Below are 27,461 nucleotides of genomic sequence, written 5' to 3'. Positions count from 1 at the left end.
AAGGCCCAGAATAGACAAATTCTCTTGGTCAGGGCAGTGACAGGAAGGGCCAGATTCAAAAGGAGAGAAGTAGAAATGTAAAAAAAGGGGAGTTATCTTTAATCCTTCTTATGTATATTTTTCTTTCATCACATTCTTTGTTTTATGGTGCAAGTTATACATTCCGCCTTACAGTTTGGTGTTGTAGGTCAGTCATATCAGTATAATTTTCTTTAGTCTCTCAGATTTACTCCTTCACTCATCAGATATTTATTGAATTTTTATTATATGCCTGGTCCTGCTGAGCTTTGGGAATTCAAAAGTTAACAATTCGGAAAAATTCTTTGCCTGCCTGTATTCTGATTTGGGGCTGGGGAACAGGGGGTAAATAATAGACAATCAAATAAATAAAATAAAACAGGGTAAGAGGATGGAGAATGACTGGTGTTTGGGGAGAGGAATGCTAATTTAGATATCATGGTCCGGGAGAGCTTCTTCTTCAGAAGTAATGTCAGCACGCACCCAAATAATGTGAAATATCAAGCCATGCAAAAATCTGGGAGAAGGCCTTCCAGGTAGAGAACAAACAATAAGTATAAAGGCCCTGAAGTGAGAACAAGTTTGGAGAACCAGCAAGAAGGCCAGTGCATCTAGAGCGAAAAGAGTTGGGGGGCAGTGATGGAGAAGTGCAAGGGACCTTTTAGGCCACAGTAAGGGGTGTGGATTTTATTCTGCCATGAAGGGTTTTTTTAAATTAATTAATTAATTAATTTATTTATTTATTTATTTATTGGCTGCATTGAGTCTTCGTTGCTGTGCACGGGCTTTCTCTAGTTGCGGCAGGCAGGGGCTACTCTTTGTTGTGGTGCACGGGCTTCTCATTGTGGTGGCTTCTCTTTGTTGCGGAGCACGTGCTCTAGGCATAACACGGCTGCAGTAGCTGTGGCTCGTGGGCTCAGTAGTTGTGGCTCGCGGGCTCTAGAGCTCAGGCTCAGAAGTTGTGGCGCACGGGCTTAGTTGCTCCACGGCATGTGGGATCTTCCCAGACCACCTGTGTCCCCTGCATTGGCAGGCAGATTCTTAACCACTGTACCACCAGGGAAGTCCCATGAACGTTTTTTGAGTGGGGGAGTGAAGTGATCTGATTTTCTTTTTATAAAATATGTGACTTTTTTTTTTACTTTGTATTTTGAAACAATTACAAATTCACAAGAAATAGAAAAATAATGCACAGAAGTTCCATGTACCCAGTTTAACTCAGTTGTTACATTTTACATAACTATGGTACAAAATCAAAACCAGGAAATAGACATTTGTGTAATTTGTCTATTTTTTTTGCCATTTTAGCACATGTGTAGATTCATGTGATCACCACTGCAGTCAATACAAGAACTATTCCATCACCACAAAGATCTCCCTCATGCTCTCCCTTTATAGTAACAATCACCTCTCTCCCACCATGTCTAACTCAGGGCAACCGCTAATCTGTTCTCCATCTCTATAATTGTGTCACTTTAAGAATTTTATATAAAAGTAATCATACAAAATGTGACCTTTTAGGTTGGCTTTATTTACCTATTCTCACACCCTTGAAATCTATTCAAATTCTTGTGTGTATCAATAGATTGTTCCTTTTCAGTAGTGGGTAGTATTCTGTGGTGTAGAGGTTCTAGTTTGTTTAACCATTCTCTTCTGGGGGCATTATGATCGTTTCCAGTTTTTGACTTTTTCATATAAAGCTACTCTGAACATCTACATGTAGGTCCTTATGTGGACATAAGGTTTCATTTCTTTGGGATAGATGCCCAGGAGCATGATTGCTGGGTCATATGTTAAGTATATGTTCAGTTTTTTAAAGAGGTTGTCAAAGTCTTCCTGAGTGGCTATAATTTCTATCAGTAATGCTAAGGGAGATTCAATTTCTTTGCATCTTTGCTGGTATTTTGTATTGTCACTGTTTTTATTTTATCTTTTCCAAGAGATGTATAGTGATATCTCATCATGGTTTTATTTGTATTTCTCTGATGGCTGATAGGAACTTCTTTTCATGTGTTTCTTTGCCATCCTTATATCTTCTTCAGTGAGTTGTCTCTTTGTGTCCTTTGCCCATTTTCTAAAATTGGAATATGTATTTTTTTTATTGTTGAGTTTTGAGAGTTCTGTATATATTCTAGATGTGAGTCCTTTGTCAGATATGTAATTTGCAACTTTTTGTCCCAGTCTGTGTCTTGTCTTTTCATCTTCTTAATCACAGAGATCCAAGTTATTAGTATTTCCTTTTATATATTACACTCTGCAGACCATGTCTAAAATCTGGTTTTCAAAACTATGTCCCAAAGATTTTCTCCACTGTTTTCTTCTAAAAGTTTTATGGTTTTATGTTTTACATTTAAACCTATGATCTATTTTTAGGTAACATTTATGTGAGGCGCACAGTTTAGGTCGAGGGGTTTTTTTCCTATGGGTATCCAATTGCTCCACCATCATTCACTGAAAAGACTGTCTTCCTCCATTGAATCACTTTTGCACCTCTTTCAAAAATCAATTGGTAGGGGCTTCGCTGGTGGCGCAGTGGTTGAGAATCTGCCTGCCAGTGCAGGCGACACGGGTTCGAGCCCTGGTCTGGGAGGATCCCACATGCCGCGGAGCGACTGGGCCCGTGAGCCACAACTGCTGAGCCTGCGCGTCTGGAGCCTGTGCGCTGCAGCGGGAGAGGCCGCGATAGTGAGAGGCCCGCGCACCGCGATGAAGAGCGGCCCCCGCTCGCCGCAACTGGAAAGGGCCCTCGCACAGAAACGAAGACCCAACACAGCCAAAAGTAAAAATAATAAATAAATAATAAATTTAAAATTAAAAAAAAAAATCAGTTGGTAAATACTAGCAATGAACAATTGGAGTTTGAAATTAAAAACACAATACCGTTTATATCTGCACCAAAAAGAAAGAAAGAAACAGAGACAGACAGACTTAGGTATAAATCTAACAAAATATGTACAAGATCTATATGAGGCAAACTATGACACTTTGATGGAAGAAATCAAAAAAGATCTGAATAAATGGAAAGATATTCCTTGTATATGATAGGAAAATGCAGTACTGTCAAGATGTCAGTCTTCCCAATTTGTTCTATAGATTCAAAACAATCCTAGTCAAAATCCGAGTGAGTTTTTTTTTGTGAATATCAACAAATATTCTAAAGTTTATATGGAAAGGCAAAAGACCCAGAAGAGCCACCACAGTATTGAAGGAGAGAATAGAGTTGGAGGACTGACACTACCCAACTTCAAGACTTACCTTAAAGCTACAGTAGTCAAGAGAGTGTAGGGGACTTCCCTGATGGCCTAGTGGTTAGCATTCCAGGCTTCCACTGCTGTGGCCTGGGTTCAATCCCTGGTCGGGGAACTGAGATCCCACAAGCCGTGTGGCGCAGGCAAAAAAAGAGTGATTTATTTAAAAAAACAAAAAAAGTGTAATATTGATGAAAGAATAAGGTAAATAAATCAATGGAACAAAACCAGAAATAGACCCACACAAATACAGTCGACCGATCTTTGACAAAGGAGCAAAGGCAACACAATGGAGAAAGGGCAGTCTTTTCAACAAATGGTGCTGCAACAACTGCACACTCACATGCAAAAAAAAAAAAATCTGGACACAGACCTTACACCTTTTACAAAAATTAGCCAAAAATGGTGTTCTTAACCTTGGGGATCTGGGGTTAGAATTTAGGGGGGTCTGTGAACCTGAATGTGAAAAACTTTCATCTCAGTTTCACCAACCCCTAACTGAAATTTAGCATCTCCTTGAATTATGAATGTTGGCAAGGAGCCAAAGTAGTATCTGCAGCTGTCAACCAGTAAAATCATAGCTGTTTCTCTATCACCTTACAGTCTTTGCAGATATCACAAAGTACTGTTTATACCCATACTACTCCAAAATTACAGTTCTATCAGACCTGCTGCTTAAGGTTATTAATAAGGAAGTATGGGCTTCCCTGGTGACGCAGTGGTTGAGAATCTGCCTGCCTGCCAATGCAGGGGACACGGGTTCGAGCCCTGGTCTGGGAAGATCCCACATGCCACGGAGCAACTGGGCCCGTGAGCCACAATTACTGAGCCTGCGCGTCTGGAGCCTGTGCTCCACAACAAGAGAGGCCGCGATAGTGAGAGGCCCGCGCACCGCGATGAAGAGTAGCCCCCGCTTGCCGCAGCTAGAGGAAGCCCTCACACAGAAACGAAGACCCACCACAGCCAAAAATAAATAAATAAATAAATAAAAGAGTGTTTAAACAAAGAAGCATTTGTTCTTCCTTCATTAGACAAGACTTTGGCAACAAAAGATTACAGTATTTCTTTAAAAATATTTTAAAAAATAAATAAGGAAGTACATATATTATTAATATCAAAATTTTGTTTTTCTAGCAGTTTGATAACTTTTAGTACCATTGATTTCTTTGTAATCCTATGCATTTTGCCTTATGCATTTAAAAACACTTTTTTTGACAAGGAGTCCATAAACTTTGCTATATTCCCAAAGGAGTACTTGACACAAAGGGGTTAGAAGATCCATGGTCCAAGGGAGAATTGATGTGGGCTTGGTGGGAGAAGTAAGAAGTGATCAGTGGGGAGCTGACCCCGCTTTGGGATATATTTTGAAGGTAAAACCTATAGAAAGTGCTGGAATTAGATGTGGATGTGAGAAAGAATAAACAGATTTTTTTTTTTGCCTAAGAAACTAGGTAAAAGTTTTTACTTCCTGAGATGGAGAGCACTTGGAGAGAAGTACCCAGGTGTCTTTTCAGTTCTAAAGTATCTCTAAAAGGGGGTGAAAAAAAAAAGGGGGTGAAAATAAATATATCCCATTTTCTTTACTTAAAACTCATCAAATCAACTATACTCCAGTAAAAAAAATTTTTAATTAAAAAAAAAACTCATCAGTGATAACAACTGGAGTTCATGGAGCCTTGCTGAATAAATGCTAAGCACTCTGTTAACACATTTTTGACCAGAGATGTATTATGGCCATAGGCATTAGTTTCTGCAAAAATCCCCCAGTCAGTAATGTGTTAAGTGTTCACCTTGTTAAACCTCACAACAACCCTGTGAGGAAAGTACTATGATGTATATACTTCCTGTTGCAAAAGTTAAATTATTTTAATTTAATTAAATTAGGTTAAATTATTTGCCCAAGTAGAACTGACAAGGGTGGAGCAGAGATTTGCATCTCAATCTGCCCGAGTCCAAATAATCATAATTATCGTATGAGCACTTGTATTCCAGCCACTGCAGTGAATGCTTCCCACGTTCTGTCGGGTAATCCTCACAGTAAAGCTCACAGTAATTAGTAGATTCTAGTTAGTTTGCCACCAGATAAGTTAGCAGTGGCAAAACCAAGATTTGACCCTCAGGCACCCACCGAATTTTATTTTCTTTAAAGCACAAGTTCATTTCCTCTGCATTCTGTACCATAGTCACCTCTGCATACTGAAGTTTGTTTTGTTATGTCTCAGATTTTGAACAGTGTTTGTTTTGTGTGACACGGTTCTGGTAAATTGACAAACTCTGTAAGAGAATGGCCATAATAAGCCTCGAGGTTGTGGATCCAGTTGGTGAATGGCATGAAAAAGAAAAACCCACACAGGGAGATATCAGTTAAACATCAAATGACACCGAAAAGCTTATAACAAAAACTGTTGATCCTCTGCGTCCCCCAGCCCCCATCCCAGAGGCTTCTACTGGTAAAATCCTTGAGCCATTATTTTTTTGCTGTGTTTCCTCCATGTTTTCAAACAATATGCTCATACTGCTATGTCTTATCAATTTCACACACTACCCATTAACTTCTTTTCAATGAATGAAGATTCATTATCTTACATTCACCCTTTCTCCACACACATAGCCCAGCCCACCATCACTGCCACACCATGCACACCATCTGTTCTTGCCACTCCAGCCTCTCAATATTATAATATAGATTTATTACAACTTTTGGTTAAATCACTAGTCAACACTTACGTTACCATGACTTTGAAAAAATTTCTCTCCGCTTACCCAAGAATCACACCATGATTAGGTTTCCTTCTCATAAAACCTTTTTATTCTTAGATTTAGTAACCCTCATTTTTTTCTTTTGCTTTGTTTTCTGTGTTCCCATTCTTCATCAACTATGTTATACATCAGTCAGTATTATTTATCTGGATGAGGTATCAATTCCATTTGACGTTTTGTTTGTTTTTGGAGACCTCCCTTCTGGAGCTTTCTGTCCTCCTGCTCCAATCTGGACTGGTGCCATCTAGGCCTGTGATATAAATGGCTGTCATTTCAGGACTTCCTTTTCCTGCTTTCCTTTGTTTTGCGCTGTTTTTGATCTTATGTTTGTCTCTTGGTTTACTCTTCCATTTTGCTAGAGCTTATCTTTCAGTGGCTTTCTTAAGAAAGGTCATGTAGGAGGTAAATTTTTTTTGAATTCTTACATATGTGAAAATATCTTTATTCTAGTCTCGTTATTGATTGGTAGCCTGGCTGGATATAGAATTTTGAGTTGAAAATTTTGTTTTTTGTAATTTGTAGGCATTGCTTTTTTTCTTTTAAAAGTTCAATGTCATTCTGATCCTTTTTTTTTTTTTTAATTTATTTATTTATTTATTTATTTTTGGCTGTGTTGGGTCTTCGTTGCTGCCTGCGGGCTTTCTCCAGTTGCGGTGAGTGGGGGCCACTCCTCCTTGCAGTGCGCGGGCTTCTCATTGCAGTGGCTTCTCTTGTTGTGGAGCACGGGCTCTAGGCACACGGGCTTCAGTAGTTGTGGCACGCGGGCTCAGTAGTTGTGGCTCGTGGGCTCTAGAGTGCAGGCTCAGTAGTTGTGGCACATGGGCTTAATTGCTCCACGGCATGTGGGATCTTCCCGGGCCAGGGCTCGAACCTGTGTCTCCTGCATTGGCAGGCGGATTCTTAACCACTGTGCCACCAGGGAAGCCCCTGATCCTTTTTATGTGACTTTTTTGTTTGTTTCACTTGTATGCTTCGCACTTGGTGGGTTTTAAACCTCTTGAATTGATCTACTAGAGTTCTTCTTTTCACCTATTTTCCATCTCTGTCTTTATCCTTTTTCCCTAATTTTTGAGGTACTAATTTTTAGGAAGTAAATTAAAATCCTATCCTCTCACCATTCTACCTCTGGTTGTTCTGAGGAACTGTGACAGCCTTCTCCTAACGTGTGGTGTACTAAAGTCCATACCCTGTTCTGGAAATAAACCAGTTCCCTGTGCTCAACCAAAGGAGATGGAGCTCCTGGTGCAAATTACATCTTGAGCACAGATGCCCTAAATTTAACTCTCCTGTACACATCTCTGCATTCCATTCTTCAGATACCAAGTCCTGTAAAGGATGTTCTCATTTGAGGAACAGTTCCCACTTAACCCCTGTCTAGCTGGTTAAAAACACTCCTGAGCAGCACGCGTAGGTTATGTAACCCAAATGGCCACACTGGCTTATTACTTTTTCTTCTATTGAGTAGGTGTCTGTTTCTTACCAGTAGCAATTCAGTATCTAGAATGAGTTTCTGCTCTCCATATATGGTGCAGTCCAAAAAATAAATAAGTAAATTATGATGTGTAAGCTTCTTCTAGGCAAGGAGTAAGTCTGCAGCCTTATATTTGAGAGAGAGCTTCAAGTTCAGGGTTTCTACCTATTGTAAGCCCACAGTTATTTGTCAGATGAAAGAGTGAGTGACTTAAAAGAAGATACTGATTTTATTATAGTAAGATATTCAGCCACTTAAGTACCAAGTCAAATGCAATGCTCCCTTACCTATTTATTCTGAATGGCCTTGGATTATGGTTGAATGCTTCTTGAAGGCAATTGAACAATGACGTGGTGCCGTGGTCAAGCCAGTATATCTTGCCCTTTGGTAAGTACTGCCCTTATAAAATTAACATAGGCCCTGGCATTACTTCTGCTGATATACAGGTACCCTGGTGCATCCTAGAACTCAGTAAATATTTGTTTATGAATCATAAGAAGAGATCTACTTCTGATTCATGAAGGCTGTCTGATCTTTTAATAACTTTTATTTCACTGGACATATTGATAATCTCTTTAGTCTGAGGATCTAATTTAAAAAAAAAAACAACTTTATTTAGATATGTGGTGTACCATAAATTTTCCCCATTTTAAGTATACAATTCAGTGGTTTTGCATATATTTACAGAGGTGTGCAGCCATACCAATAATCTAATTTTAGAACATTTCCATCACCCTAAGAAGAAAATCTGTGTCTGTTAGCAGTCACTCCCTATTCTTCCCCCACTGCCAACCCTAGGCAATGACTAGTCTACTTTCTGTCTCTGTAGATTTCCCTATTCTGGATATTTTATGTAAATGGAATCATACAGTATGTGGGAATCATACAGTATGTGGGCTATTGTATCTATCTTCTTTCACTCAACATGCCTTCAAGTTTCATCCATGTTATAGAATGTATCAATACTTCATTCCTTTTTATTGCTGGATAATATTCCAGTGTATGGATATACCACATACTATTTATTCACCAGTTGATGGACATTTAGGTTGTTTGTACTTTTTAGCTATTATGATAATGCTGCTATGAACATTCATGTACAAGTTTTTGTTTGGATATATGTTACAATTTTTCTTAGGCAGATACCCAAGAGTGGAATTGCTGGGTCATATGGTAACTCTATGTTTACCATTTTGAGAAACTGCCAAATTCTTTTCCAAAATGTCTGAATCGTTTTATATTCGCACTAGTAATTGTGACAAGGCAGTGTATGAGGCTTCCAATTTCTCCACATCCTCACCAACACCTGTTATCGTTTGTCTTTTTTATTATAGCCATGTAGTAGATGTGAGGAGGTATTTCATTGTAGTTTGATTTGCATTCCCCTGATAATTAATGATGCTGAACATCTTTTCTTTTGCTTGTTGGCCGTTTATATATCTTCTTTGGAGAAATGTCTGTTTGAATCCTTCCCCCAGTTTTTAATTGGGTTAATGCCCTCTTGTCATTGAGTAGTAAGAATTCTTTATTTATTCTAGATACAAGTCCATAATCAGATATGTGATTAGCATACATATTTTCTCCCAATCTGTGAGTTGTCTGTTTACTTTCTTGATGGTATCATTTGAAGAACAAAAGTTTTAAATTGATAAAGTTCAATTTATTTATTTATTTTTTAAATCACATGTACTTTTGATGTCATACCTGAGAAATCACTGCGTAACCCAGGGTCACAGAGATTAACTCCGATGTTTTCTTACAAGAGTTTTAAACTTTTAGTGCTCACATTTAGGTCTTTGATCCACTTTGAGTTAATTTTTTGTATGTTGTGAAGAAGGTGTCCGTTCATCCTTTTGTGTGTGGATAGTCATGTGTCTCAGCGTCCTTTGTTGCAAAGACTGATCTTTTCCCCATAGAATTGTCTTGGCACCATTGTTGGAAATTGAGGGTCCATTTGTAACAAAATACTGTTTTCCTAAAGTTGAAAGTTGCTACCATTAGCTCTTAAATTTTAGCGTTTTTTTGGTACTTAATAGAATAGTAGTTGCTTTTTAATCAACAGATCTGAGGGAGAGTTCCTCCTCTTCTGGCATCTGTCTCATTTGTAAGTGAATGGATTTTGTCCTTAAATCTTTGGAATTGTTGGTGACTTCTTCATTGCAAAGATAAGAATTGATATCTTGAGTCTTCCACCTAAAATTCTGACACAATTAGGTAGGGAACCACTTAGGAAGCTGTAAAAATAATCTAAGTGCTGCGAGATGCTTCGAACCAGGTGACGCCTGGGAGTGTAGAAAGAATCTGAATATACTGTGTCGTACGGTTGACAGGATTTGCTAATGGATTGGATATAGATGTGGGAGAATGGAATCAAGCATGACTCCAAGTTTTAGGCCTGAAAAACTGGAAGGATGAGTTGCCATTAACCAAGATGGGAAGAACAATGGTTAGGGCCCTGTTTGGGGAGGTGATGGAAAAGATATGTATCTCAGTCTTAAATATGCCATGTTTAAGATGCCTGTTAGTGAAACAGGATTGTCGAGTCTGAGCCAGGTTTTCTTTGAGAAAAGATGTAATACATAGAATTTTGTAAGAGCTTTTGGTGGAGCATAGTTTAAATCATCTAACACATATATACACACACATACTTTATGGTGTATAGATTACTCAGGATGCTTTTTACTGTAAATCAAATAAGTAAATAATTTCTTAAAACAATAAAATAGTAAATGTGACGTTGTCAGAGAATTAAAATGATTATAAAAGTCCTAAACTAAGAATGCTTTCTAAGTACAATTGGGAGTCTTTATATCAAGCTTTATTTTGGGGCATGCAGATCTGGCTGTAAGATCTCTGTTTGTATATTTAAGATAAAAGATGTTTTCACAGCATGGTATTGGCATAGACATAGACATACAGATCATTGGATAGTAGAATTAAAAAATGTTCCCACAAATATCTGGACAATTGATTTTTTTTTTATAGAGCACAAAGGCAATACAGTGGAAAAAGGATAGCCTTTTCAATAGCGCTGGAACAGTTGGATATCCATATGCAAGAAAAATGAACTTTAATCCCTGTCTTTTACCATATGCAAAAATTAACCCAGATGAATCAAAGACCAGTGAAAACCCAAAGCTATAAAACTGCTGGAAGAAACACAGGAGAAAATTTTTTCTGTCTTGGATTAAGCAAAGATTTCTTAGATGGATAAATTGAACTGCTCTTCAAAAGATGCCACTAAGAGAATACAGAGACAAACCACAGACTGAGAGAAAATACTTGCTAAGTATATTATTTGATAAAGAATATATAATGAACTCAACAACACAACTCAAAACTCAACAACAACAAAGACATTAAAAATAGGCAAAAGATTTGTACAGACACCTCACCATAGAAAGTATACAGGTGGCAAATAAACACATGAAAAGGTGCTCAACATCATTAGTCATCAAGGAAATGCAAATTACAGCCTCAGTGAGATATCACTGCAAACCTTAGAATGACTGACTAAAATGAAAAAGACTAACTATAAGCCATTTCATGGACGCTGGGTTTGCGAGAGCATCTGCGGGTGCCCGGCGGGAGGGGACCAGAAAGACCCAGCTGAGGGTGTGTGGATTTGAGCCTCTGCGTTTCTAGCCCAGGATCTCGAAATGCATCGTGATTCCTGTCCATTAGACTGTAAACTTTATGTAGGTAGTCTTAGAAACAATGGTAGTGACTGAATTGGAACAAGATTTTGGCTATTGTGGACCCATCCAAAGTGTGTGCATTGCTAGAAACCCTCCTGGCTTTGCTTTTGTTGAATTTGAAGATCCCAGAGAGGCAGAGCTAGATGGGAGAACACTATGTGGCTGCCGAGTAAGAGTGGAACTGTTGAATGGTGAAAAGAGAAGTCGAAATCTTGGCCCACCTCCTTCTTGGGGTCGTCACCCTCAAGATGATTATTATTTTTATTTATTTATTTATTTTTAAATTTTTTTGGCTGCATTGGGTCTTCGTTGCTGCGAGCAGGCTTTCTCTAGTTGGGGTGAGTAGGGGCTACTCTTTGTTGCGGTGCGCAGGCTTCTCATTGCGGCGGCTTCTCTTGCTGTGGAGCACAGGCTCTAGGCACGAGGGCTTCAGTAGTTGTGGCACGTGGGCTCAGTATTTGTGGCTCATGGGCTCTAGAGTGCAGGCTCAGTAGTTATGCTGCATGGGCTTAGTTGCTCTGTGGCATGTGGGATCCTCCTGGACCAGGGATCAAACCTGTGTCCCCTGCATTGGCAGGTGGATTCTTAACCACTGCGCCACCAGGGAAGTTCCTCAAGAAGATTATTGAAGGAGGAGGCCTCCCTCGCCGCAGAGCCACAGATCTCCAAGACAGAGAACCTTCTCCTACAGCTGGAGCAGGTCCCTTTCTAGAGATAGGAGGAGAGAGAAATTGCCGTCCTGGGAGAGAAATCACAAGCCGTCCCGAACTTTCTCTAGGTCTCGTAGCCGATCTAGGTCAAATGAAAGGAAATAGAAGACCAGTTTGCAAGAGGCGGAGTGGTGTACAGGAAATAATTTCATTTGACAGGAGTATGTACAGAAAATTCAAGTTTTGTTTGAGAATTCATAAGCTTGGTGCATTTCTTTTTTAATAAATTTATTTATTTATTTATTTTTGGCTTCATTGGGTCTTTGTTGCTGCGCACAGACTTTCTCTAGCTGCGGCAAGTGGGGGCTACTCTTCGTTGTGGTGTGCGGACTTATTGCGGTGGCTTCTGTTTTGCAGAGCACGGGCTCTAGGCGTGCAGGCTTCAGTAGTTGTGGCACACAGGCTCAGTAGTTGTGGCTCACGGGCTTAGTTGCTCCGCGGCATGTGGGATCTTCCCAGACCAGGGCTCGAACCCGTGTCCCCTGCATTGGCAGGCGGATTCTTAACACTGCGCCACCAGGGAAGTCCAAGCTTGGTGCATTTTTAAGATGTTTTAGCTGTTCACATTTGTCTGTCTGTTGGCACAGTGACGCATAAAGGTGTAATTCTCTATGGTTTCAAATGGACTATATGAGGCATATAATATCAAGAATTGTTACTTTACAATGTTCCCTTAAGCAAAATTGAATTTGCTTTGAATTTTAGTCTTGCGTAGACTGATAATAAATCTCCAACTCCTGCCCAGCTAAAGTATGATGTTTAATATTATGGAAACAAAACTGGCAAAAATTGAAAAGACTCTTTCCATAGCTGGAATACGGTATGCAGCTGTAGTTAAGCAAGCAGTCTTTAAAACCTGCTGTGAACACAAGCCAGCAGGTAAAAATTAAAGCTGCACCCTTAAACTAGATTAGAGGTTTAAAAATTCCACTTAGTGTTCACACTGGACAAGAGGTTGTCCAGTTGGTGTAGAATCAAAGAAGTTTCAAGAAATTAGTTTACCTTTGCTTTAGGTCAGAAGTTCCTTCTGTGATTCCTGTATGTGAATACATAGCTCTTTGTAACATTATTTATTTGGAAATTTGAGACTAAAATACCAGTGTCCTTCCAGTTTAAGGGTACATTGTAGAGCTGAACTTTGAGTTGCTGTGCAAGATTTTTTTTCATGCTGTCATTTGTTATATGTTTTGTGAGAATCCTTGGGATTAAAGTTTTGGTTACAAATTGTTGTTTAACCTGAAAGCCTGTTTTTCCTTGCAAAACTAAAATTTGAGCTTGGTACCAAGTCCAGGTATAACATTCCTATTGGAAGCCATACTTATATTTTCTTGTAAAGTACTTCTGAAAATAAAATATTAGCATAATTGTGTAATAGTTGAACCCAGCATTACCAAAGTTCTTGTCCCATAGAAGGCAGTTGGTTACACAAATCTTATTTTGTAAGAAACACAGTTGCGGCTTTTGAAGTGAAGGGAGTTTTTGGTTGTCCACCTAAGTGATGATACATTTTTAGGAGTAGAAGCCAGTTCAAAGTCCATGATATTCAGTGATCAACATTTTAAGGTAGAGCCACCTGATACATTATAATCCAAAGTTTCCCATAAAAAAAAAGGCTTTTATCATTAGCATGAAAGCTTTACACAAAACTTTAAAAATTGCTTCCATTTTATATAATTTGAGGTGTTTCATGGGAATCCTAAGTTGATCCATCATGATGTAAAATTCACTATATGGTTCAAATGTAACAGTGCAGAATTGAATATGGAGGCATGCATAACCTTGCTCTTAGAAATCTAGAGGAGGTGTAATTTCAAATTTTTGTGCCATTAGATTAAATCATAATGCAGCAACAACAACAAAAGACTATACTAAGTATTGACAAGGATATGGAGGATCTTGAACTCTCATATACTACTGCTGTTGGGAATGTAAAATGGTACAACTCATTTGGAAAACAGTTTGTTGATTTTTAAAAGTTAAATGTGCACCTACAGGGTGTTATAGCCATACTGCTTTGCATCCCACACTTAGGTATTTACTAAAGAGAGATGAAAGCATATACAAAGACTTGTACTTGAGCGTTCATAGCAACTCTATTTGTAGTAGTTCAAAACTAGAAACAAACCAAATGTTTGTCAACAGAAGAACTAAAAAACAAATGTGGCATGCCCATACAATGGAATGCTGCTCAGCAATAAAAAAGAATTAAGTACTAATACAAATAACAACCTAGGTGAATCTCAAAATAAGTGTGTTGAGTAAAAGAAAGCCGATAGGATATGCTGTATGATAAAGTGCAAAGGTTTCCTGAGACCAGAATTTTGAGAACCTTTGCCCTGTAGAGTCAGGTGACCCTTAGGCTTGTCAGACACATGAGGGTGCCAGTGTTAGGCTTCAATCTGTAGTGGGATCAGAAGTTGAGAGAATTGAATATGTATTTTAGGAAGATAACCTTGGCATCATTCTAAGGGGTCCCAGAGAGGGGAAGTTTAGAAATAGGACCAGTTAGGGGGGCATTACATTTGGCCTTGACTTAGGGTCTAGGTAATGGGAGGCGGACTCAATAGAATTGATAGAATGTATCTCCAGTTAGAGGGAAGGGAGAAACCTGCCTGGTATTTGGGGGGGCAGGTGGGGGTCATCATCTGAGATTGAGAATCCTGAAGGAAAAGCAGGTTTGGGGCAGGAAGGAGGCGGGTGGACTTCACTTTCTTAAGGATGAGCAGAATCTTTTAACTGTAAAAAAGTCTAAATTATCAACTTTTTCTCTTAAAAATGTACTCTTCCTATCTCTCATGTTAATTATATTTTGTAAAAGATTCTGTTTCATTTATTTAAGCCTTTTTCCTCCCTTCGTCTCTAGATATCATTGACCCTGCAATCCTGCGCCCAGGCCGCCTGGACAAAACACTCTTTGTGGGTTTGCCACCCCCAGCAGATCGTCTCGCCATCTTAAAAACTATCACAAAAGTGAGTAAAGGAAATGGTATATTTTAGTGTATGTTTCTTGCATTTTAAATACAGATAACTGATCATTTAGGGTGCCTAATCACTGTCTTTTCTGTAGCTTTAAATATTTGCCCAGCCTGTAATATCTTTGTTACTTTAAAGGAATTGTTCTCAGAGCGTATTTGGAATGGAATAGGAGCTTTTGGAGATGAAAAGTAAATAGATATAGGCCTATTTTAAATATCCAGAGAAAAATTGAGTTTTGAAGCCACAGCGTTGAATTCTGTCCTCCATGTTGGTATGTGCCAACTTTTAAGATGCCTGTACAGTATTGACTTTGCTCTTTTTATAAAAATCATAAGCAGTGCATACAGAATACAAAGAAGAAAGCAGATCACCCTAAATTGAACTACTGCAAAATAATCTGCATTAACATTTAGTGTAGACATCATTCCAAACATCTTTATGCAGAATGGGTTGTTGGATGGGTGGATGGTTGAGTGAATGAGAAGGAGGAAGGGGAATAAATTTAACACATTATTTAAATAAAGTTAAATTTATTTGAAATTTAACAGAAAACAAAACTAAAGGAATTATTAAACTTCCAAGTACACGTTTCATTTTAGGTGGCATCAGTTTAATTTCTGCTCTGAAAGTTAGATGATTAGCATTCTTGTATTTCCCTTTTTCCACTTACCAGCTTTTGTTCCCTGTATATTTTTTATTTGCCCAGTGTCATCAAGTTTACGTTCTGTTCTAGAGTCATATTCTTAGTTTCACATTTAAATAGATACAGTACTCACAACCAGCACTTTTGCCACAGCTTTTATGTTTTCTAGTTTATTTCATTTTGTCATTTGGTTGACTGTATTTCATCATCAGGTTTATTCCATTTATTAATAGTTTATTCAACTGTATTCCTCAAGTGCTTTTCATGATTAAGAGTGTCTGCCTGTTGTCTTTATAATTAAATGCTATATTAGCTTTATACTTAAATGATATATTAAATGATATAATTTTTCCCTGGTCGCACAGTCTTTCTGGTCTTTGTAGAAATTGCAGCATGATTTTGGGCATTGAATGTGTTTGTAAAATGTCTGAGGTCAGTCTGATCTTTGTTTTCTCTTTGGTAGGTGACTTGCTTTTTCTGCTTGGATCCCTGAAAAATTCTTTATCTTTGAAGTTTAATAACTGAAATAAGATATGTCCCTGTCAGTTTTTTGTTGTTGCTGTTGCTGGTGGTGGTGATAGTGGGGTTTTATTTTGAGTAGTGAAGAACTAAAGTCTGGTGTGCCTTTTTATTTTGTGGGTGCAATTCTTCCTTCATTCCAGGGAAATGTTTCTGTGTTGTATGTATGAATACTTTTTCTATATCATTTGTTGGATTTATTTCTTCAAGGTCACTGATTATTCTTATATTAGATACCCTTTGTCTTCCGTATCTTGTCTACTTGCTTTATTTTTTATTTATTTACTTTTTAAATTTATTTATTTATTTAATTTTATTATTGGCTGCGTTGGGTCTTCGCCGCTGTGCACAGGCTTTCTCCAGTTGCGGCGAGCTGGGGCTACTCTTCGTTGTGGTGCGCGGGCTTCTCATTGCAGTGGCCTCTCCCGCCGTGGAGCACGGGCTCCAGGTGCGTGGGCTTCAGTAGTTGTGGCACGTGGGCTCAGTAGTTGTGGCTCACGGGCTCTAGAGTGCAGGCTCAGTAGTTGTGGCGCAAGGGCTCAGCTGCTCCGCGGCATGTGGGATCTTCCCAGACCAGGGCTCGAACCCATGTCCCCCGCATTGGCAGGTGGACTCTTAACCACTGCGCCACCAGGGAAGCCCCTGTCTACTTGCTTTAATTTGTCTCTTTCTACTGCACTCTACTGCACTGTGATTAAACTTGAAGTCTTCTCTTTTTTTCCTTTTTTCCTTCCTTTCATTGGAACTCCCAAGTTCGTGAAATGAACTTGATGGTTACTTCATCCATACCTTCTCTTTGTCCCAGTGTAGAGTGAATGAGTTCTCTCATCACCCTCTCACTCTACCTGGAACTAGTTTTCCTACACTTCACACATTACAATTTGAGGTCTGGTTTATTGCTTTCTGTCCACATTTTTATAGCCTGGGGGTGGGAAAGAGAGCTAAGCTGGTACTGATTTGACCATTATAAGGAAGCCTGAACTTACTCTCTTCTGAAAGAGACCCTGTGAAATGCCTGATGCCTGGACCTGCTCTCTTCATGCAGAGCTTGTCTCATTCCCATGTGCTTGTGCCCCCAGTGCTGCGCAGCTCCTGGGGAATGGCATACCTTGGCGGTTCTTCCTGATTCTGCTGAAATCCCCTGATAGTATATCTGAATGTTTGTGTTTAGCTTTTCCCAGGGATATCTGCTCCAAAAACTGCTTCTCTCCAGATTGGAATCTTAATGGACATTCATAAGATTTTGTTAGCTTCTTTCCTCAGTGCTGCTTCCCAGGAATGGAGACCTAATTACTAGCCACTCCAGAATGATCTCTTTCCTTGGAACCCACTTTTCAACATTTACAACATAAGGTTTACCCCCTTTCTTTATTTGGTTGCCACTGGTAAATTTTTAAACATAACTTTTTTTTTTAGTATTTTCCTTCTGTGTTGGCAACGGAAGATTCTGTGTTCCTACTTCACTGGGCCACCCTTACTTAAAAGTGCACAGAGCAGTGTTCATAACTGTCTCCCACAGGAGGGGGAACAGGAGGATAACCAGCTCTGGGGGTTAACAAGACCCCACTGACAGCAGTGTGGAAGCCAGCTTGGAGGAAGGTGAAAGGAAAGGTTGTAAAATGAGGCATGCCGGAACTAAGGCAGTATCAGGGGAATAGCAAAGAGGACATAGATGTGAGGACTATTTAAAGATTTTAATTAATAGGACATTGGATTAACTATAGAGTTAGGGGTGTAAAGAAAAAGGAAGATGATTTCTCAGCTTGAGCAGCTGAATAGATGGTGGTGTCTGTCAGCATAAGAGATTTAGGAATGAGGAGGAGATGTTATTTGAGTTTCAGGTGCTTGGGCACTATCCAAGGGGAGACGTGTAGCAGGATGTTAGTCCTGTGGTTGGGAGTTCAGAGGAGTCCTCTGGCTGGGTTATGGTTTCGCCTGTCATCAGCACATAGCTGGTGGTCAAAGCCATGAAAACACATTGCTTTAGTTCAGTGGCTCTCAACCTAGGGCAGTTTTACCATGACCAACAACCCATCTCACCCCAAGGGCAATGTCTCGGGACATTTGTTTATCACCAAGGCAGGGGAGTGATGGTGCTACTGGACATGCTACAGCATACAAAACAGCCCCACAACAAAGAATTTTCCAACTCAAAATATCAATAATGCCAAAGTTAAGAACCCCTTCTTTAGTTATATGTACTTGTTTCTTTGTATCAATCAAGTTTGATAATGAATGCATCAAGGCATTTCTCTCCCTTTCCTTGGCTCTGTCATTAGAGACTATGATATTGAGATTTTGTTTGCTTTGGTTAATGTCTATTTAGATCTTCTGCCCATTTTTTGTTTGGGTTGTTTGTTTTTTTGATATTGAGCTTCATGAGCTGTCTGTATGTTTTGGAGATTAATCCCTTGTCGGTTGCTTCATTTGCAAATATTTTCTCCCATTCTGAGGGTTGTCTTTTTGTTTTGTTTACGGTTTCCTTTGCTGTGCAAAAGCTTTTATGTTTAGTTAGATTTGTTTATTTTTGTTTTTATTTCCATTACTCTAGGAGGTGGATCAAAAAAGATCTTGCTGCAATTTATGTCAAAGAGTGTTCTGCCTATGTTTTCCTCTACGAGTTTTATAGTGTCCAGCCTTCCATTTAGGTCTTTAATCCATTTTGAGTTTATTTTTGTGTATGGTGTTAGGGAGTGTTCTGATTTCTTTCTTTTACATGTAGCTGCCCAGTTTTCCCAGGACCACTTATTGAAGAGACTGTCTTTTCCATTGTATATTCTTGCCTCCTTTGTCATAGATTAGGTGACCATAGGTAAGTGGGTTTATCTCTGGGCTTTCTGTCCTGTTCCATGGATCTGTATTTCTGTTTTTGTGCCAGTACCATATTGTTTTGATTGCTTTGGTTAACATATGTGTGTATGTATGTATACACACACAGGCACATTTATACAATCCTAATTTGTTTCTGTAAATTTCTTATAATGATATAATGATGATACCTTCACACTTGCCTGTGGGAGATCACTAATTAAAGGCAAAGATTGGAGTAATAATTCATGAGGTATTTGGTGTTGAGGGCCTTACAGATTTGGACCCAGAAGAATGATTGGCTCATTCTTCCAGAGGTATGTCATCCACTGTATGGTACTCAGCACCGTGGAACAAGTTTACACTTCCTTCATCTAGAATTTCAGCGCTATTTGCTAAAATTGTTAGCTCTTGGACTCAGGGGTAAAGGCCCCACTTCAAAGATAAAATTATTAGGAAAATAAAATACTAGAATATTAACCTAAATGAATGATCTTCTAGTCAGTCAACAAGTATTTATTGTAAACTAAATACATCCCTGGTTGTGTGTATACTGTGAGGAGACTAAGGCACATAAGACATAGTCCTTACTTATAAGGAGCTTTTCTTCTAGATGAAAAGATAATATGAATGTTTATAAAACAACAACAGGCATATTAATTCATTCCTGAGAAAGGGAGAAAAATGAAGGCAACTGAGTAACCTAGAGATTTCAACTACATAAAGAAATATAAAGAAAAAAGTCAAGAAGAAAACATAGCAAAATATGAACAGTGCTTGCCTCTTGGGGATGGGCTTACAGGTTACTTCTTCTGCCTTCTCAGGGCCCTCCAGTCAGAGACCAGAAACACACTTGGAGTTGAACAAGCAGGGCTTGTTTCTCTTTGAAGTGAGGGAGGACCCACACCACAGAGAACTGTGGGGCGACTCAGTAAGAGGATGTTAGAAAGGACTTCAGTGATTTGTGTTTGTGTTAGGTTTGGGAAGAGTTTAAGGGGCTTTGCTCTGAATTGCTTTCAAAAACCAGGCATTATTCTGTGATTGAGGGTCTTAATAAATCTTAACAAGAAGGAAGACTAGACCAAGGCTAAGGCTGTGATTGGTAAAGAAGCAGCTGTCATTTACACTAGCTGGGACAGGCAATGTTTGACCATTCTGTGGTTTGGACAGTGTTCACATTTTATTTGTGTTCAGACATGATTATGCAGGAATCTTGTTTTTCTCTTGATCCATCCTGGTCACGGAGTGGCCTTCTCTGATGTTGATGTTCTGTGAAATTGTTTATGTTCAACAGGAGAGCACCACTGCCTAGCTGTGAGGGCCCAGCCAGCTCGTAGCGACACCAAGGCCCACTTGCTGGATGTCAGGGCCTGCTTGTCTCTGTCTCAGTGGCTTTATATTTCCAAATTTTCTATCATGAGCATATATGCATATAGCGGGGGGAGGGGTACAGAGAATGTTTTGTGGGGTTTTTTTTTTAAACAAAAACATAAATGTTGAGGTTAAGGAGGAAGGCCTAGAATTAGATAGAAAGGCCCTTTGGGCAGCCTCCATGCACAAAGTTGTGACTATAGAAAGAAAAGAAACCAGAAAAAGACATTTTGATAAATATCTATTTGACTTTAAAAGCAACTTTTGTGAGATTGTCGTTTAGACTGTTATATAGTCAGTTCTCAGCATCTGTCTATGCTAAAGGCAAAGGAGGGCTTTTGGCTGTTTAGTCTTAGACTGTATTTTTGCAGCGGTTATGGGCGTGTCATGTTCTCAGACCCACTCCAGAGGAAGGGACCCGCACTGGCCTGAGTGACGGTGCACTTTCTGTTGCCGTCTGAGGAGAGCTGCTTGCACTGCATTTCACATCCTTATCTTTTTCCCTCCAGAGGCCTTGAATGTTTTTGCTTAAAGATCTTTGTTGATGGCTAAAGCTAAAGCAGGGTAGAGGGAGAGGAAGCAGAATCTCTAATTTCAGGGCAGAGTCCACAAGGCAGACCTCCTGCCCATGGCAGTCTTTATAAAGACTCAGACAAAAGTGAGAAAAATTGGCCTTTTTAATGTTTAATAAACCTTTCTATTTCAAAGTTTGCTGGCTTTTTACTTAAATTCCCCAGATTGTTTTATATATACTATTTCCTCTTTTTCCAATTAATACTTGAAATATTTTGGGGAGATTAGAATAAAATTCTTTAGTCTTGGTCCTAAAAATCTAAAGATCTGTGGGTCAGAGCAACTTCTAAATATCTTTTGGAGTCTAAGTTTCTTAAGAGAAAAACAAGCAATGACATACTACTTTTTTTATATATTCTATTTGGTGTTTCTGGTAATGATGTGGTAATAAGAGGTTTATCACTAAAAACCCCTTGGACAAGTAGAACTTTTTCTTAATTTCTGTTTCTTCCTATAAATGTCATTAAAACTTACCCTTATCTCATAAAGTCAGAAAGGTTATTTGATGTCTGCCAAGTGCTTTGAGGTAATATGCAGTCTTTAAAATAGTGATAAAAATTCCACTAAGAGACCCAAAATTCTCAATATGTTTTTTAAAATGTGCCCCGTAAGACTAAAACATATAACATCTCACCAAGAAACATATCCGTTAAATTTTCATGAACTAAGATAAGAATATCTGATATAATAAAAAGTGATATTTATTAAGCACTTACTGTGTTCCAGGTACTTTACAAATATGAATATGCTTAATCCTTGCAACTGCCTTTTGAACTGTTTCAATTGAATATTTAAATATTCAAATGAATATTATTTCCATTTTACTGATGAGCAAACTTTATCTCACAAAAACAGGATACAAAGATGTGTGTTTTTTTCTTTTTTCTTTTATTGAAGAAATATAGTTGATTTACAATGTTGTGTTAATTTCTGCTATACAGCAAAGTGATTCAGTTTTATATATATATATATATATATATATATATATATTCTTTATCATATTCTTTTCCATTATGGTTTATCACAGGATATTGAATATAATTCCCTGTGCTATACAGTAGGACCTTGTTGTTTATCCATTCTGTATATAATAGTTTGCATCTGCTAATCCCAAACTCCCAATCCATCACTCCCCCACCCCCCTTGGCAACCACAAGTCTATTCTCTATGTCTGTGAGTCTGTTTCTGTTTCGTAGATAAGTTCATTTGTGTCATATTTTAGATTCCACATACAAGTGATATCATATGGTATTTATCTTTCTTTTTCTGACTTCACATAGTATGATAATCTCTGGGTCCATCCATGTTTGCAGATGGCATTATTTCATTCTTTTTTATGGCTGAGTAGTATTCTGTTGTATATATGTACCACAGCTTCTTTATCCATTCATTTGTCAATGGACATGTAGGTTGTTTCCATGTCTTGGCTATTGTGAACAATGCTGCTATGAATGTAGGGGTGCATGTATCTTTTTGAGTTAGAGTTTTATCCGGATATATGCCCGGGAGTGGGATTGCTGGATCATATGGCAACACCATTTTTAATTTTTTGAGGAACCTCCATACTGTTTTCCATAGTGGCTGCACCAATTTAACATTCCCACCAACAGTGTAGGAGGGTTCCCTTTTCTCCATACCCTCTCCAGTATTTGTTATTTGTAGCCTTTTTAGTGATGGCCATTCTGACCATCGTGAGGTGGTACCTCATTGTAGTTTTGATTTGCATTTAGAGATATGTGTTTCTATGTATATGTTCAAAGACTGGCAAGAAATTGCAAAGTAACAGTTACCATGTTATCGTGGTACGATTATGTTAATTTTCCTCTTTATTTGTTTTCCACTCAACTATATGAATAAAAATCATTGCTGATTGCAGACTCTGTTATGTGCTATAAGAATAGATTTCTGTGACTCAATATAGATGTAATTATTGAAATAACATAAAAGTTGTAGCACATCTTGAATTACTTTTTGAACCTGAGTTTTCCATAACGTATAATGCTTAATCAGAATTACAGGATTAAACATCAGAATAATAGTGTAAATGGGTCATAACTTCCCTTTTTTTTAAGTTATGGTAAGAGGACTTCCCTGGTGGCACAGTGGTTAAGAATCCACCTGCCAATGCAGGGGACACGGGTTCGAGCCCTGGTCCAGAAAGATCCCACATGCCACGGAGCAACTCAGCCACAACTGCTGAGCCTGCACTCTAGAGCCCACGAGCCATAACTACTGAAGCCCACGCGCTCTAGGGCCCGAGAGTTGCAACTACTGAGCCCGAGTGCCTCAACTACTGAAGCCCGCATGCCTAGAGCTTGTGCTCCGCAACAAGAGAAGCCCCCTCTTGCCACAACTAGAGAGAGCCCGCACACAGCAACGAAGACCCAACACAGCCAAAAATAAATTAAAAACAAACAAAAAAAACAGGACAGTAGATAGTTTGAGGTAAAATTCTCTAGCAGCACAGGGGACATCCATGTGCTGGGTGACCATCAAGGTAGGGTTGATAGTTTCTTCCTTCCTTCCTTCCTTCCTTCCTTCCTTCCCTCCTTCCCTCCTTCCTTCCTTTCTCATTGCGTTGGCTTCTCTTGTTGTGGAGCACGGGCTCTAGGCGCGTGAGCTTCAGTAGGTGTGGCGCATGGGCTCAGTAGTTGTGGCTCATGGGCTCTAGAGCACAGGCTCAGTAGTTGTTGCACACGGGCTTAGTTGCCCCGTGCACGTGAGATCTTCCCAGGCCAGGGCTCGAACCTGTGTCCCCTGCATTGGCAGGCGGATTCTTAACCACTGTGCCACCAGAGAAGCCCTAATAGTTTCTTAAGAACATTAAAGAATCTCAAAAGGGCTCATGCCTAATGAGGTAGCCTCTTGCCCTACCCCCTACCTCCTGCTACTGGTAGATTGAGGGACTCAACAGGGCAGTGTCCTCAGGCTTTCCCACTTCCGACATAGCTTGGAAAGTCCAAACATTTCTATTCTCCATCATGATAAATCCTTATTACCTGTTCATCATCACTATTTAAACAAGACTTCCCCTTCCCCTCCCAAATATAGCACCAAATTATCTCTACTTATCTGGAGATAAGATACTGGGTTTTGGGGGGAATTCCCTGGTGGTCTAGTGGTTAGGACTCAGTGCTGTGAACCCGGGTTCAATCCCTGGTCAGGGAACTAAGATCCCACAAGATGCATGGCCAAAAATTAAAATTTTTTTAAATTAAAAAAAAAGATGCTGGGTTTTTTTTTTTTTTTTTTTTTTTTTTTTTTTTAAAGGATTTTCTTTTTTATTTATTTATTTATTTGTTTATTATTTTTGTCTGTATTGGGTCTTCGGTTCGTGCGAGGGCTTTCTCCAGTTGCGGCAAGCGGGGGCCACTCTTCATCGCGGTGCGGGGACCGCTCTTCATCGCGGTGCGCGGGCCTTTCTCTATCGCGGCCCCTCCCGTTGCGGGGCACAGGCTCCAGACGCGCAGGCTCAGCAATTGTGGCTCACGGGCCCAGTTGCTCCGTGGCATGTGGGATCTTCCCAGACCAGGGCTCGAACCCGTGTCCCCTGCATTAGCAGGCAGATTCTCAACCACTGCGCCACCAGGGAAGCCCCCGATGCTGGGTTTTTTTAATTACGAAAATATGCAATAAAGATTTGGGGCCTTACCAAATGTCCATTCAGTTGCAGATTTGAACTTCAGAACTCAAGTTTTTAAATTCCTGGTTCAGTGTTATTTCCACTTTTCAGAGCTTTTTATTAAAGTATAATGCACGTACAGAAAAGTAGACATATCATTAAATGTCCAACTTCATGCGTTTTTATAAACAAAACCTTCAAGAAAGAATATTAGCAGTTAATTTCATGGAGACAGAAAGTAGAATGGTGGCTGCCAGGGGCTGGCGCGGGGGGAGTAGGGGAGGGGAGGGTTGTCCCTTAACACAAAGTTCCATTTTGGGAAGGTGGCTGGTTATGTTTTAGAGATTGATGGTTGCACAGTAACGTGAATGTAATTAATGCCACTAAACTATACATTTTTAAATGGTTAAAATGATAAATTTTGTTACATAAATTTTACCACAGTAAAAGAGAGAACATTACCAGAGCCACAGAAGCTGGCCTCCTGCTTCCTTCAGGCACTGCCCACCTCTATCCGCACAAGGTTAACTGAGGAGATTGAAGGAAACTTACGGATCACGCAGTCTGACTGTCCAGTTTTACACACAGCCAGAGGGAGAAAAGAAAAAAGCACAAAGATTGTTTCCTGAGGTCACACAGAGAGTTTATTTTCCCATGTTTATTTCGCAGGTCAGAGTGGATTGAATGGGAAACATAACTGTTTCTTGAACCTGTGTTAGATGAACATTTGCATTTTATCAAATAATAGCAGCTAGCAGATGTACAGTTGATTAAATTCTTAAACATGCCCAGCTGGGAGGACATGAGAGGACACCCTCTGAGCATGGACCAGAAGCAGGTGATAGCTCAAGGTGCTGGGTCGTCTGACCCTCTGCTTGGAGCACCTGCCGAGCTAATATTTACACTTGAGGCTTAATGACATATGTTTATTTACTTTTTTCCTGTGTGTTTCTTCTTAAACTGTTTATTTCCATGTAGTATTTGCTACCAAAGAAAGACAATATGCAATGTAGATTTAAGTTATGAATCAGAATAAATCAGAATAATAAAGCAAATACTCACAAACCTACCATCTTAACAATGTCCTGTACTTTAAGTCACTAAGAACTGTTTTGTTTGCCTCTGCAGTTTAAGTCACTAAAAATGTTATTAAATATGTACTGTATGCATGCAAGGTACCGTGTTAAGTGGTGTTGGAATTCTAAGGCTGTTCTGATACTTGTCCTTTCTAGCATCTCTTAGTATGAGCTGAAGGGGAATTGGCACCAAAGTCAGGGTTGAGATTTAGATAAAGGGTTAGGAAAAAACACATTGAGCACAGAGGGCTTTTGGCTTTTTTTTGTAGAGCAGTTTGCTGATTGTTCTCTCTTGGCCACGTTCAATGTTATTTCTCCCTTCCTAGCCAGCCTCACACCAAAACTAAGCACATATGCACATCAAAACTAATCACTGCTTATGTACTTGCCATATCAGGGAAAGGAAGTGTGATTCTTCACCTTTGGAAAGATTGAGGGTGGTGGGTTTTGTTCTTGGTGTTTTGGTTTTGCTATAGTACTTACAGATTCTTCAGACTTCACCAGCATAAATTGTTTGCCTTCAGCTTTCCCAAGTTTGGGATCTACTTCTTAACCTCATTTCTCAAAATTGAAATTTGTAAAAATCTGTAACACTAGTCTGGGAGTCAATTATATTCATTTAGTCAAGCAGCCATTACTATTTATTTAGAACCTATTATGTGGGAAAATATAGATCTTTAAAGCCTCAATGAAAGTGGATTTTTCTCTCTTACTCAGAATGGCACCAAACCCCCACTGGATGCAGATGTAAATTTGGAAGCAGTTGCTGGTGACCTTCGCTGTGATTGCTATACGTGAGTATCTCCATCTCCAATCAGTTAACTCTCTGAGGCTCAGTTTTCTCATGTGCAAAATGAGGGAGAATGATGTTGGGAGGATTAAATTAGGAATCCTGTAAAGCACCCAGCGTCTGGCTTTTCGTCTTTCTTCCTTCTTAGAGAAGGTACTACCCATTTTGAGGCTCTGAGGAGTTCCCAGGAGTAAGGGGAATCCTCTCATATGTTCACTCTTGGTACTCAGCTACCCTGACCACCATCACTGCCTTTCACAAATTGTCTCTGTTGTTCCAGAATATTAAAGCAGACATTTCATTACCAGCTGCCAAATTATCGAGGTGCTTCAGCATTTAAAAGAAAATAATCTACAAGTTTTTCAAGCCTCAGAATGCATTTTTCACAGCACACCTGTTAATATTCACACAGCCTGTAGTAAAAGCAGGAGGTCAAATATTTCTGCCTTCAGCTTTCATATGTGTGTGGTGGTGGTTGTTTTTGTTGTTTCCTACATGTGTTTTTAAGTAAATTTGTTAACTCTCCTAATTTTGGTTCACAGGGAAGAAAATGAAATTCACTTTGGACTAATAGGGGACATCTCTCCCTCTGGCTTATTTAAAAAACCCTGTTGATTGTCCACAATATACTAGGGTGTTCATGATATTCCTCTAGGTCAAGGTCAGATAATGTGCTTTCTGAAGCTAAGTCAGTCAAGGAAAGCAGTGTTTTAATCTTTGAGGTCTTCAGGAGTCTATTATTCAGCAGTGTAAATTTATATCCAAGGAACATAGCCACTGGTACTGATATAGGCACTCGGTTCTTTCCAGTTCTGGTTGAAGAATTTCACATAACCGTCTCTCTCTTTTTTTTTTTTTTTAAATAAATTTATTTATTTATTTATTCATTCATTTTTGGCTGCGTTGGGTCTTCGTTGCTGCACGCGGACTTTCTCTAGTTGTGGCGAGCAGGGGCTGCTCTTCCTTGCGGTGCGCAGGCTTCTCATTGCGGTGGCTTCTCTTGTTGCGGAGCACGGGCTGTAGGCACGCAGGCTCAGTAATTGTGGTGCACGGGCTCAGTAGTTGTGGTGCACGGGCTGTAGAGCGCAGGCTCAGTAGTTGTGGCGCACGAACTTAGTTGCTCCGCGGCATGTGGGATCTTCCTGGACCAGGGCTCTAACCCGTGTCCCCTGCATTGG

At 39.4% G+C, this 27,461-nt stretch overlaps 1 protein-coding gene and 1 pseudogene across 3 annotated transcripts in view; both read left to right on the top strand.

Annotated features, from left to right (window-relative positions):
* NVL (nuclear VCP like) overlaps nucleotides 1–27,461 on the top strand; it is a 105,799-nt gene that overhangs the window by 51,082 nt on the left and 27,256 nt on the right. For all 3 annotated transcript variants that reach the window (XM_007167229.2, XM_057548275.1, XM_057548285.1), the window contains exons 19-20: nucleotides 14,769–14,875; nucleotides 26,211–26,287. In XM_007167229.2, the coding sequence (XP_007167291.2) occupies nucleotides 14,769–14,875; nucleotides 26,211–26,287 (184 nt within the window). The remainder of the gene's footprint in view (nucleotides 1–14,768; nucleotides 14,876–26,210; nucleotides 26,288–27,461) is intronic.
* On the top strand, nucleotides 11,089–12,010 carry LOC103008675 (serine/arginine-rich splicing factor 3-like; annotated as a pseudogene).

This window comes from Balaenoptera acutorostrata, chromosome 1 (genome assembly GCF_949987535.1).
Source record: "Balaenoptera acutorostrata chromosome 1, mBalAcu1.1, whole genome shotgun sequence".
Classification (NCBI taxonomy): Eukaryota; Metazoa; Chordata; class Mammalia; order Artiodactyla; family Balaenopteridae; genus Balaenoptera; species Balaenoptera acutorostrata.
This window is presented reverse-complemented; position numbering and strand designations above follow the sequence as displayed.